Source organism: Felis catus, chromosome A2 (assembly GCF_018350175.1).
Source record: "Felis catus isolate Fca126 chromosome A2, F.catus_Fca126_mat1.0, whole genome shotgun sequence".
NCBI lineage: Eukaryota > Metazoa > Chordata > Mammalia > Carnivora > Felidae > Felis > Felis catus.
The window spans coordinates 126,958,487-126,971,316 of NC_058369.1; the positions used below are offsets into that span (position 1 = coordinate 126,958,487).

At 41.6% G+C, this 12,830-nt stretch overlaps 1 protein-coding gene across 4 annotated transcripts in view; it reads right to left on the bottom strand.

Annotated features, from left to right (window-relative positions):
- Nucleotides 1-12,830, bottom strand: part of AOAH (acyloxyacyl hydrolase) — a 168,342-nt gene that overhangs the window by 108,125 nt on the left and 47,387 nt on the right. For all 4 annotated transcript variants that reach the window (XM_045052618.1, XM_003982953.6, XM_023250501.2 and 1 more), the window contains exon 6: nucleotides 1,046-1,105. In XM_045052618.1, coding sequence (XP_044908553.1) covers nucleotides 1,046-1,105 — 60 coding nt within the window. The remainder of the gene's footprint in view (nucleotides 1-1,045; nucleotides 1,106-12,830) is intronic.

Below are 12,830 nucleotides of genomic sequence, written 5' to 3' on the forward strand. Positions count from 1 at the left end.
CCCGAATAGTGCCATTCACCACGTCTCAGCCTTACATCAAAACCCATCTGCCCCCCATGAGCAGGGTTGCCAGATAAAATATTGCACTGAACATACTTACACTAAAAACTATTCACTGTTTATCTGAAATTCAAATTTAACTGAGCATCCCCTATTTTTATTTGCTAGATCTGGCAAGGCGAGCCGCAAGGGCTTTTCCTCCTCCTTATATCCGTGTTGCCAAATCAATACCACCTGAGATGTATCGCATCAGGGTGAGTGGCGAGCAAGGTGACGACGAGGCAGAAGCCAAGGACGAGGGCCGGGCCGTGCCTTCTCATCTCTGATGAATGCTTCCTTACTGCCCGGACCTTCAGCCTCGAGGGAAACCTGGTTCTTTAAAGGTTTTCTTTTCTGCTTCCTTTTCGCGTTGGGGCTGATTTGCATTCAGGGCCTAAGTCCCATAGTTGACTCCATGATAAATGATTTAAACTAAACGTGGTATTGATTGAGTGCTTGGTAAGTTCCAGGCGTGCCACACATCAGCTCTGTTGGTCCTCACACCTATGCTTTGAGAAAGGAACGCTGCTGCTGTCTCTATCTTGCTGACAGGGAAACCGAGGCTCAGCTCGAGGGCAAGTATTTAGGAAGTGGAGGGGCAGGAGGATACAGCCTCCTCCAAAATGGTCTACTGGAGAGCAGCACTCCTCAACTGTGAGTCCCAGAGGACTTCTGGCAAATGCAGGAGACAGTTTTGGTTGTCATGACTGGGGAAGGGCGTCATGGCTGCTGGCATCTAGTGGGTGGGGGGCAGGGATGCTGCTGTGATGTGCAGGAGGGTGCCCACAACAAAGGCGTAACTAGCCCCAATGTCCGTAGTGCCCAGATTGAGAAACACTACTGCGGAAAAAGGGGGAGGGGCTCACCTTCCTACCTCAACCTCACTGCAACAATGGTGGGAGCGGGCTTGGATCTGGAGTAGCCCCTGGTCTTTGGGGCACGCGAGCAGGGGTGGGGGAAGACTGATGCATCAAGGAGAACAGAGGCACTCTCCTCAGTTGCTTACCAGAGCTGGGGACTTCTTGACAATCTGTCTCGCCTTCTCTAGTGTAAATTTCCACGGCTCCTACAAAAACAAAGTTAGACAACATTACGGCTTGTGTCTCATCTTTCCTTTCTATGTCTTTCCCAAAGTTAGGATCTTTAAAGTCTGTAAGTTTGCAGTGAAGAGATTATCCCGTAGATTTGTGATAAAATAATTCACAAGAAGGCAATTTCATGCTAATGACCATCTTTATTAAGGGATTTGCTCTGTGCCAGATGCCGTGCTAAGTACTTTGCAAACACGGTCTTATTTAATTTCACAACAGCTCTGAGAGAGATGACCTTTTTATAGATGAGGAAATTGAGAAGCAGAAAAGCTAAGAAACTGGCTGATGATCGCAGCGCCAGTGTCTGGAGAGACATAGTCTGAACCTCTGCCTGCTGAGCTACTGATGTCTCTAAGTAACCGATCCTTGGGTCCGGAAGCGCCACAGCAGGAGGTGGCCAACGGTGAACCTGCGTAATGCAAGGTAACACCCCCGTCTCTTGTTCACCTCCTCTTCCAGTTCAACATCCCCGTTTTTTCACCATTTCTAGAGCATCCAAGTGCATCTTCTTAGTTTACATTGCAAGTATAAAGAGTTTGCTAACTGTGACCAATAACAATTGTTATAGAATTCCATTTTTGTAGACTTGTGGGCAGTTTGGGGGATAAGTAGCCCTGGGGGTGAGGGGTCTTTGCTCCCAGCACTGCTTTCCAGAGCTTTCGTGCTCCCAACACGTCCTGACCCTGCCACAGTCTTCCTCGTGCTGCTTTCTGTGACACCTGAGCATGGGTGATGGTTTGCACATCTGGGTTCAAACCCCGGCTCTGCTGTTTATTAGTTGAGCAAGTTATACTCTGAGCCCTTCGGTATCCACAGAGGTCCTTCACATGTAAGAAAGCCCTCTTGTTATCATCTGCAACATGGGAATTGATACCCACCTACCTCATAAGGGTGCTGTGAGGATGATGGGACATCATTCATGTAAAGCCCTAGGCCAGATCCTTCCCCAGTAATCCCCAGCTCAATAATTGATAAATTGGTTAGGAAACTTTGGTCTTTCAGCCCTAGATTTCCCCTTATCCTAATCGATAAGGAAGCTGGATTAGGGAAGAGTGTCATGGTTCTTACTGCAGGAAACTGAGGACATTGTCCCTGCATTTAAGCAGAAAGAATAGGTACCAGGAGCACCTGGGTGGCTCAGTCAGTTGAGCATCTGACACTTGGTTTCATCTCAGGTCACGATCTCACAGTTTGTGAGTTCAAGCCCCATCGTGGGCTCTGTGCTGACAGCACAAAGCCTAACTGGATTCTCTCCCCGCCCCCCACTCTCTCTCTGCCCCTACCCCCTCTCAAAATAAATAAATAGCCATTTAAAAAGAAAAAGAAAAAACAGGTACTAGAATGGGACCTTGGAGGTGGCTACCAGCAGGAGAGGCCTCTTGGGAGATGTGACCATTGTTGCTAATGCATGTTCAGGACTTGTGTCCCTGCTTGACTCTGTTGTGGATTCTTCCCTCCTGGGAGACACCTTCTTCCATTACAGAGCTCCGTAGTATTCTGAAGACCTCAGCCATGCTGGGTGAACGTGGGCAGAGGAATGAACGCTCAGTGTGAACTTGGGTTGGAATGGATTTTCCAGCAGGGGCTTCAGGAAGGAAGGTAGCAAAGCCAGCCACAGCACAGCCTCTCCGGGCTGGCTCTGAAACCCTCTCCCTGGCTTCTGCCCCAAATCACACTCCTCCAGCTCACGTTCAAAGGATGGCAAACCATGGCTCTTGTGTCAGAGGCAGCAGGACCGCTGACATCTAAGAGCGCATGTTAGCTACTTGAGAAAGGAGGCTGCTCTCCAGGTCAGTCTGGTCACCAGGACGCTCTCGTACAATGTATGTTTCTTAAAACATTGAAACGCTAACGTGTCGGTTGGTGAACAATTGTGCCCCTGAGCCCTTGAGTGTCCCCACCACAGGTCTGGTCGTTCAGCCTCTCCCTAGGACTCCCTAGACTTCCTTAGGATCAGTTCACAAAGGGTCAAAGTTGTGGTACAGCCTTATTGGCACCTGCAGACTGGGCTCCATCACCACACCCAGCGTCCACTCTGATCGGCTGACAACAGGGACAAAACAGACCATTGAAATCCTCACTTTGAAAACATAGATGCATGAATGCAATTTTGGCTTTTTCTGGAAATTCTGACAAATCCTGGAAACTCTCTGGAAAGTCAGCATCTCGGGCAGAGATCTAAGCATCTCGAACACTAGATCTAAGTGCAAGTTTCTGTTGTGCTGCCCTCTCTTGGCTGCTCTCGTCAGCCTAAAAGTCATTCTCTGCGATACTGAAACATGCTGTTGGTGCCCCTCTGCCTTAATTACATGCCCTCTGCTTCTCTGCCTTGGAAATACCTCTTTTGTTTTAAAGCCCAGCTCAAGCCTAATACAGTCCTTGCTACATGCTAGGTGCTCAACACATATAGAAATAAAAAGTGAAAGAAAATAGTTATGATATTATGTTAACCCAGGAAAACAGGCTACTAGATTTTACATGCACAGAAGAAAAGTCTTGCAAAGAAATTTGCCATCATACTTGTGAGTGACAACTTTTTCCTTTTGGTTCTTTCTTGTGTTTTCTAAATTTTCAATAATGAGCACAAATTCAGCAATAAATGCTTTGTAAAGAAGAACTCAATATATGTTGCCCCGTTTCTTACTGAAACAAAACAAAAATATGCTTCCAGCATAGAGATGCAGTGAGGACGTGGTGAAGAGACATTCCTGCTCTCCCAGAGTTGCCAGTCTGGTGAGGAGACAGACCAGGAATGAGCATTGCAAGTGCAAGGGGCCAGAGAGATGGCCTTGGCAGAGTCTTCATAGGACAAGCTGCTTGGATCCCCTTCAGAGACGTAATCTGAGTTTCATCCAGCTCAGTTCTCTGAGGGGATCAATGTGTAGTGAGGGACAAAGACAAGCAATCCAAACAAACAAACAAAAAGCCAAGTGGCAAGTGCTTCACCAAATGCCTTCTGACCCCCTAGTGCTGTGAGTGACGATGCTTCTGGGGTTGCCCCTGGGAGCCCGAGGGCAGGTTCATCTAGACTGGCTCAACCAGAGCACCACTTTCTTCCACAGTTCAAGTGCATAAATGCCAACATAGAAAAGAGAATCTAGATACCAGGCCTGATCTTTTTCCCCCAGAAGAAAATGGATGTAAGGATTCAAAGACATTTGGAAAAGCTCATTTTTTGCTTGTCATTATGATAGGCAAATGGGCAAATTGTTAGCAATGTGCAAATGAAGATAATTGCTCTCTCTCCCCGGTAACCTTTCACTGTTGGCAATGTACAGCGTAAGGCATCGTTTCTAAAGTATGAAGACCACTCTTCTGTCCTCTGAAAAATTAAAACTCCAGAATGCAGATGCAACTGTAATTGGGGGTTGGAGAGAGAACTTGTGAATAGATGGTGAGCTGGTTATAAAACTTTGCTGGTTGGAAGCCATACTGGTGTTTATGACTCGGCTAGAGCAATCTTCTGAGGCATGGGCAGATTCTCCATCAACAATGAGGGGCTTGGTTCTGAAGTGCTCATTTGATCCTGAAATTTTTATGGTTAACTCCTTCCAGTTTCTCATTACTTTCTCCCTCTGGTTATAGTGTCCCCCTTATTCCCACTTCAAATTCCCTTCAGGGTCTATTTAACATCCTCATGAGTGGGTTACCAAGGAGGCCCTCACATCGGCTTACAAGATATAAGCCCTCAGCACGGAAGCTTAGAATCTGAAGAACCATGGATACGTATATTGGATTTCTTTACTCAAGAACTTGGAAAATTCCAAGGACAATAGGGCATGGTGTCGTAGTAGGCTACAAGAACAGAGAGGCTGACCGTCTGCAACATCATCAGAGCACATAGGAACACAAATCTATGGTAGTTCACGGAACACTTTCGTCTAGAATGATTTAAGTGTTCCTCCAAACCAGAGCCAGCCCAAAGTCTTCAGACAAGAGGAGAGGCTTGGTAACTACTGATCTTCAGTGGAAGATATTTAAATATCTAGTAGGTCATGGTCTCCGTTGTTATTTTCTATTTGAAATGCATTTGGACTCTAGAGTGTTTGTGGGTGTGAATGCTAGCTTTGCCATTTACTAGTTGTGGGACTTTGGGCAAGGTACTTAAGCACTCCAAGCCTCACTTTCCTCATCTGCAAAATGGGGATCATAACAGCATTTGCGTGTGTGACTATTGAACAAAATAGCACTTGGAATAGTGCTTTGCATATAGTAAGCATGGCATTAGTGTTAACAATTGACATACTTATTTTGGGTTATTATGCCACCAACACATAGCTGGAAAAATTACAGTAATTACAACATCAGCCTCCAAAAATGTATGCTATTGTTTCCATGATCTTGAAAGCCACCCTGAGAGGAAAGCATTATTTTTCCCTTTTACAGATGAGAAAACAGAGAAGAGAGGTTACATATTGTAACCATGGTCGTTCTGCAAGCAGAGCTAATGGTACTGAAGTCTCTAGGCTCCAACTCCTTTCCCACCATTGCCACGCTGTTTTCTAAGAATGAAATAAGCCCACAATGTTAACACAGGCAAGGAAATTTGGCTTCTAAGGTTTCATTGAGGCTTAAGGGAATGGCAAGGGAAATTCACATGGAATGTGGATGGTTTAACGCAAAGGATCACATGGTCAGGGGAGAGAACTGATTCTGTATACCGGGGACCTACGCACCTGCGGTGAAACTCATGTACAAGCATAACAGCCAGCATGTGACTGATAGTGAAAGAGAAAGAAACAGACGTTCAGTCAGTCATTGCTTTGTGCAATCATTCGTTCTATTCATTCATTCCACAAACACTTATTGTTTGTCTATGTTGTGTGACATATTACATACTAGGGATGTAATAGTGAATGAGACATAATCTTCTCAACAAGGGTGTTATAACCTGGGAGAGAAGATCGGAAATAAGATGTAATTAGAATACCACGTAGCAAGAGTTAAGTAATAATTATTATTATTCCTATTTTATAGATGAGGTAAAGTAAGTCTTAGAGTGGATAAAGTTCAGAGTCACAGAGCCAATGAGTGGCACAATCCAGATTCAGTTCGGACCCTTTTGGCACAAAACCCATGCTTTTAATCCCCCTCTGGAGGACGTTAATAGGTATGCTAGACAAGAAAGTTGTTTTAAGTTAAAAAAGTTTGGGAAATCTGCGAACTAAATACTCCTCTGAGAGAGCCGTAACACACATTAGTATTTTCAAGGCTTTCAGCCACTTTGTGGTAAGAAGTACTATGTAGAAAAGCATTTCCCAAACATTTAAATGTTTCAGCCAAAGCATAGCATTGTATTGTCTACGGTAGGGGAAAATGTAAACAAGATAGCGTACCGGGGATTCTCCAGAATTCAGTATAATTTCTCTTGACATTTTGGGAGTATTGGTGAATTGGACAAGACACATTCATTAACTGGGTCTTCTCAGGTTTTGTGATGTTAAAGAATTAAATTCTGGTACACTTAGGAGTGAAGGAAGTAAAGAGAAATAGTATTTTTAGGCATAAGTTTCTACCGTGAATAATTTTTAGTGATTGTGTTCTCTACTATCAATTATAGCAGCAGTAGATTTAAAAATTACAGAAAGTGCCTTTTGTTCACTTCACACTTTTGACAGCAATGACAGGTTCCCACAAAGGAGAAAGCCCCTGGGAAGTGAAACGAAGATTTTAGGTGCATGTTTTTTATTGTCCAAGAGCAGGCATTATGCAGGGTTGGGGAGGTGTTGAGGGTGGGGGAAGATCACTGATCTATTCGGATCTTTTCTAAAAGTTCATTAGGACAGGTTTTTCCACACCTCTAAATTTAATTGTATAAGTTGATTCACAAATGGAGCCAGATTTGAGAGAAGCTCTCTCCAAGGATTTGACCACCCACTAGAGGCAGTGAGTACATAAATAACTGCCGAGTAAGGCAGACTAGTAGAGCCAAGAGAAAGGGGGGAAAAGTGCTTTGAGGTGACTTCAATTCAGTAAAAAGACAAAGGCAGGAAGCTCCTCTGTTTGTAAGGTTTTATCAAATAGTGTCATATCTGGCTTTTGGGTAGGATTTGCTCATCTACTATTGTATCTACATTCCGCTGTATCCTACAGTGGCTATTTTCCAATATGTAGGATAAGGCACACCAAAGCCCAATTTGATTTTCATGTTCTGACAATTCCCAGCTCTGAAGGGCATTTATGATTTCTAGATGTGTGGAAAGAATGAAGTCAGTTCATCCCACTTTCTTCTTCCAGGGACAAGAGGGAGGGAAGGAAGGAAGGGAGGAAGGGAAGAAGGAAGGGAGAAAGGGAGGGAGGAAGGGAGGAAGGAAAATGTAAAAGAAAAAAGCCACTATATTTAAATCCATTCCCTTTGATCACTGAATATCTCTTCCTCGTACTCATTTTACCATTAGCTAAATGTTTTTCTTTCCTATTAGTACCATCAATATATTTAATCATACTATCCACATCCTTTCCCCAAGACAACACCTTTTTAAACAGCATTATTTTAAATGGCACTCTTCCCATCCCAATATTTTTTCCCCCTGACATTATTTTCATTGATTTTACCACCATCACCTCCAGCAGCATCAATGCGCACAGACAGAGGTTCTCTCTTCAATGCTGCCACGTCTGTGCCCAGGCATTGTCTATGCTGCATCTCTACACTTTATACCAACTCAGCTAGGCAGGGATTAACAGTTCTCATCCCACTTTAGAGATAAAAAGTCAAAGAGCCAGTGCTGGAATTGTCCAAGGCTTCACAACCAACACTTTTGTTTCATTGTGACTGTTTCTTCCCTAGCGTCTGTGTATGGGAGGAAGCTCTCCAGCACTAGACTCTATGGGCTGTTCTTATTACAGGAAATTGTCCTACTTTTTAACCCCATGATTTCTAGCAAATCATTGGGTTAGTTAGATAGTGAGTGTGGTTCAGTCATTGGGTTGTTTTAGGCCAATTGTTTTGCAACATACTCCATTATTATTATTGTTGTTGTTGTTGTTGTTGTTGTTGTTGTTTGACTATTATTCTGTTTGCATTCAGGTTGCTAGATAAGTCTTGCCCAAGGTTTCACAATTAATTTGTGTTAGTTTTCTACTTTGCTTAAAGCAACACAAATTTACTATTTCCTAGCGTGGAGGTCAGAAGTCTGAAAGGAGTCTGAGGAAGCTAAAACCAGATGCCAGCTGGGCTAACAGTCTGTAGTTTCCAGGGGGAATCTGTGGCCTCCGCAGTGTCTAGTGGCTGCACCCCCTCCTTAGCTGATGGCCTCATCACTCTACTTCTGTTGTCATATTTTCTTCTCACATTCTGACCCTCCTCCCTCTCTCTTACAAGGAAGGACCCTTTTAATTACATCAGGCTGATCCAAATAATCCAGGATAATTTTCCCTCATTTACAGGTCTTTAACTTAAAAACACCTGCAAAGTCCCCTTGTCCATGTAATGTAACATTCACAGATTCTGGGGATTACGACGTGGACCGCTTTGGAGGGGGAGCATTGTTCTGTGCACTATAGTGTTCATTCAGCACATACTTATTAAATGATTAATGAGTACAGTGAGTTGTGCTGGGCTTTGGGGAAATTGCAGGGAACAGCATGTGTTTGGGGAATAAAACAGCTAGGTTATCTGTTCTCATGGAGTTTATATCTTAGAGCAGATGTTGAACAATAATTTTACAATTATGTAGTGTAATGTACAATTGTTTGATTATAACTGTAATACATTCTGAAAGGAGGAGGTATGATGAAAGACAAGAAGTTTGGAGGGTCTGGCTTAAGTTAGGGCATCAGGAATAGCTTCTCAGAGGAAATGACTTGTGAACTGAGTTCTAAAGTGGGTGACTAATTAGATGAAGACGAGGGTCAAGAGTGGATATTGGGAGACCACTGATTAAAACCTTAATATTTAACATATCTTTCAGAACTGTTCGAATTCGCTAGTCTTTCTTTTTCTTCCTTCCTTCCTTCCTTCCTTCCTTCCTTCCTTCCTTCCTTCCTTCCCTCCTTCCCTCCTTCCTTTCCTTCCTTTCCTTCTTTCTTTCTTTCTTTCTTTCTTTCTTTCTTTCTTTCTTTCTTTCTTTCTTTCTTTCTTTCTTTCCTTCCTTCCTTCCTTCCTTCCTTCCTTCCTTCCTTCCTTCTTTCTTTCTTTCTTTCTTTCTTTCTCTTTCTGTCATTAACTTTTCTTGAGCTTAGGGAAGAAAGAAGCATATGATGAAAAAAGAAATACTTATTTTTAAAAACTTTTTAAAGTAGGCAAAAAACACTTTCAAATCTTGGATACCATATAAGCATCTTTCTTAGGATCATTTCTTCTACTTATCAGAAAAGGAAATTTAAAAAAATTAATGTTTATTTACTTTTGAGAGAGAGAGAGAGAGAAAACACAAGTGGGGGAGGGGCAGAGAGAGAGGGAGACACAGAATCCGAAGCTGGTTCCAGGCTCCCAGCTGTCAGCACAGAGCCCAATGACGACAGGGGCAAGGCCGGGGTGGGGGGGTGGGCAGCAGTGGAGGAGCTAGAATTCAGGAGCTTGAGATCATGACCTGAGCCAAAGTGGGACACAACCAACTGAGCCACCCAGGCACCCCTCAGAAAGGGTAATTTAAATTTGCATTATTTCTGCTATATTTTGAAGATTTTTAAGGTCTCTATGAGTTTAATGACTGCCAGATTAGTCTTTAAACAAGTCTAAGTAGATAAATTCTCCAAGATTCCTAATATGGGCTTACACCAAAATGCAGCATGGAATCTCTATCAAGATACCGTGAAATGCCCAGAGAAATGATTCAACAGTAGACCGTACATCCAAGCACAGCATCTAATGCCTTCCTCTGTTCTCTTAGAGTTTTAATCCTCTCAGTCTTCAGGGAGCAATTTAATTTAGTGGCCTCTGATATTTATAGCCTTTCTGTTTCTGCGATAATTTCTTATCTAATGACCTTCAAAGGGTTTTGTAGAGGCAAAAGACATAAGAGATAGTTGGAATCTCATTTAATTTTCACTTTGTTAATTATGAGAAAAGGATCAGTATTTCCTCCTACAATTTTGGTTCTTTGATCTTCTTTTTCTGTAAACTAATTGTTTGTGGACTTTTCTCGACTTTTTTTCTTTTCAATTATATATAAGCTCTTTGAATTATGGAAAAATAACTTTGTGTGGTATATTACAAAAACATGTTCCCAGTTTACCATTTTTTCAACTTTGTGTATGGCAGGTTTTTTATTAGTCACATGTATTCATATTTCCCTTTGCAACTTTTGTGTCACAAATTACAAATAAAATTGCTTAGATTTTTCTTCTTTTATGGTTCCATTTTTAATGATTCAAACTTTAATTCATTTGGGATTTACTTTGCTATAAGAAATAAACATTGAGCTTAAATTTTATTTCCAAATGGCTGGTCTTTAGTTCCACTGAGTGAATAAACTAGTGTTGCACCACTGATCTGAATGTTATTTTTATCAAAAACAAGAATGTGTTTGGGTTTATTTTTAGGCAGTATATTCTGTTCCTCTTTAGGCTGACTCTTCCACATCTAGAAGGCCATATTCCCCTGTCATTTATCTCATTGTTCAAAATCTCCTGAGATGTTTAAATAGGAATTTTAAAAACATTGCCAAATAACTCCACAACCGACAATTTGCTTGAATATTGATTTCTCCTCTGTAAAATTAGGATAATAAAATAAGCTTGCAACTGTGTGGAAGGACTTTAGATGCTATATGACAAGTACCTAGGCCAGCTTTTGTTATGTGTGTCACAACTTAAATTGTGTTTGCCATTTCCTTTTATTTTTCAGCCCCTAATGTGTGTCTGTCACACAATGGGGGCTTAGTAAAGGTATATTGCAAGAATAGAAGAATGACTGTGTATGCCTAAAAACCTATCAATTTCACCCAAGACCCTTTTGACCCTAGTACCATTTCTGATTTCAGTTGTCAAAGATATGATTGTCTTCTGGGCACAAATATGGGTTTACTAAGGGAGGTAGTCTGCAAAACTTTATTAACTCTTCCTGAAATTGTAGGTTACTCTTTCCCTGGAATATATGTTCCTTTCACAAGTAACATTTGATTGTCTAATAGTTTGCCAAGTCACAGTTAAAGATCAGCCATCATTCAAGAAGGAACTTTCTTTAACCTGAAACTGACGATCACAAAAATGGCTTCTTTATTATTTAATATTTTGTTTTCCCCTAAGCTTGGACATGTGAGAAAACACTCATATAAAGTTAGGATGGAGAACAGAGGAAGAGCAAATATAAGCTGGAGAGGTTGACCAGACAACCAAATAGGAAGAGAAGCTTAGTTATTTCTATTTAGTTTAGGCTTTGAGATATTAATTTGCTAGAATTGTCCATGACAGTAGCCATGGAGGCTCCAATGTAGTGATGATGACAGAGGAAGTAATTTTTTTCCCGTGTTTCCTTGTTTTTCCTTTTTTTCCTATTAAACTGAGAGTGCTGAATTTATTTTTAAATTCTGTAAACATACCCCTCCCCCCAAAAAGGCAAGTCATAATTATAATGTTGAGAGGATAAAGGCAGATTTTAGAGACTTGGGTCTTATAAAACAGAGATGGAGTAGAGAAATTTACCTAAATACACACACACACACACACACACACACACACACACACACACACACACCACCATATTGGACAAAATGGGACTCACTCAAAAAGTTTGGGGAAGATTAGATAACACATTTAGAAGCACAGTGTGAGCTCGCAGAGCTAACTAAGCTCATCATTATGAACAGAAGGGCACTGTTGATTGTACCGAGTGAAATTTAGTGATTCATGAATCTTAGAAAATGTTCAACTTCCTATCCATTTGTAATCTTTCCTAAGCCTTACTACCTGAGATTTTCAATTAAAAGAGACACCAGATGTTTTATTCTACACTTAATGTTTAAAAAATTAAAGTAAGTTCCTGGGATCAGCTTTATTTCTCAGTTGAACAACAAGAATTTGTCATGTGACACTTTCTCATAAAAAGAGTGCAAACTTCCTCCTCCTCAAACCCTTTTATGTCAGCTTCATGGTAATTTGGGTCCCCAGGAAGCATGAATTCTTTGTCTATGCATACACCCCCACACACTCAGCATTGGAGAGCTCTGGTTCCAGCAGCAATCAGACTCATCCTGGAAAAGCCATTTCAAAGTCGGGATTGCTTTCCTAAGGCAAAGGTTCTCCCTCACAGTGGTTTATTTTATTATTTTTTAAAATAATTTTTAACTTTTATTTATTTTTGAGAGAAAGAGTGTGTGGCTGCGTGCCCGTGTGGGGAAGGGAAAGAGAGAGAGAGGGAGACAGAATCTGAAGCAGGCTCTGCACTATCAGTTGAAAACCCTACATGGGGCTTGAAGTCACGAACCGTGAGATCATGACCTGAGTCGAAGCTGGATAATCAACTAACTGAGCCACCCAGGCACCCCTAAAATAATTTTTAAAATTGGTTTTAATATGGTGTCTGCATTAGAATCACCATTTGTGCAAGATGAGACAGGGAGATGAAGACAAATGGGAAATAACTGGGAAGTTTTTCATGGCTCAAAGATGACATCATTGATAGATGTCATCATTGATAGACTTAAAAAAAAGATCATAATTATTCATGTTTAACCCCAAATAAACTTTATGTAGTGCTTATTTGAAACAATATTTTATTTTTACATTGGAGTATGTTTAAGGTATGTGTTAGCATAT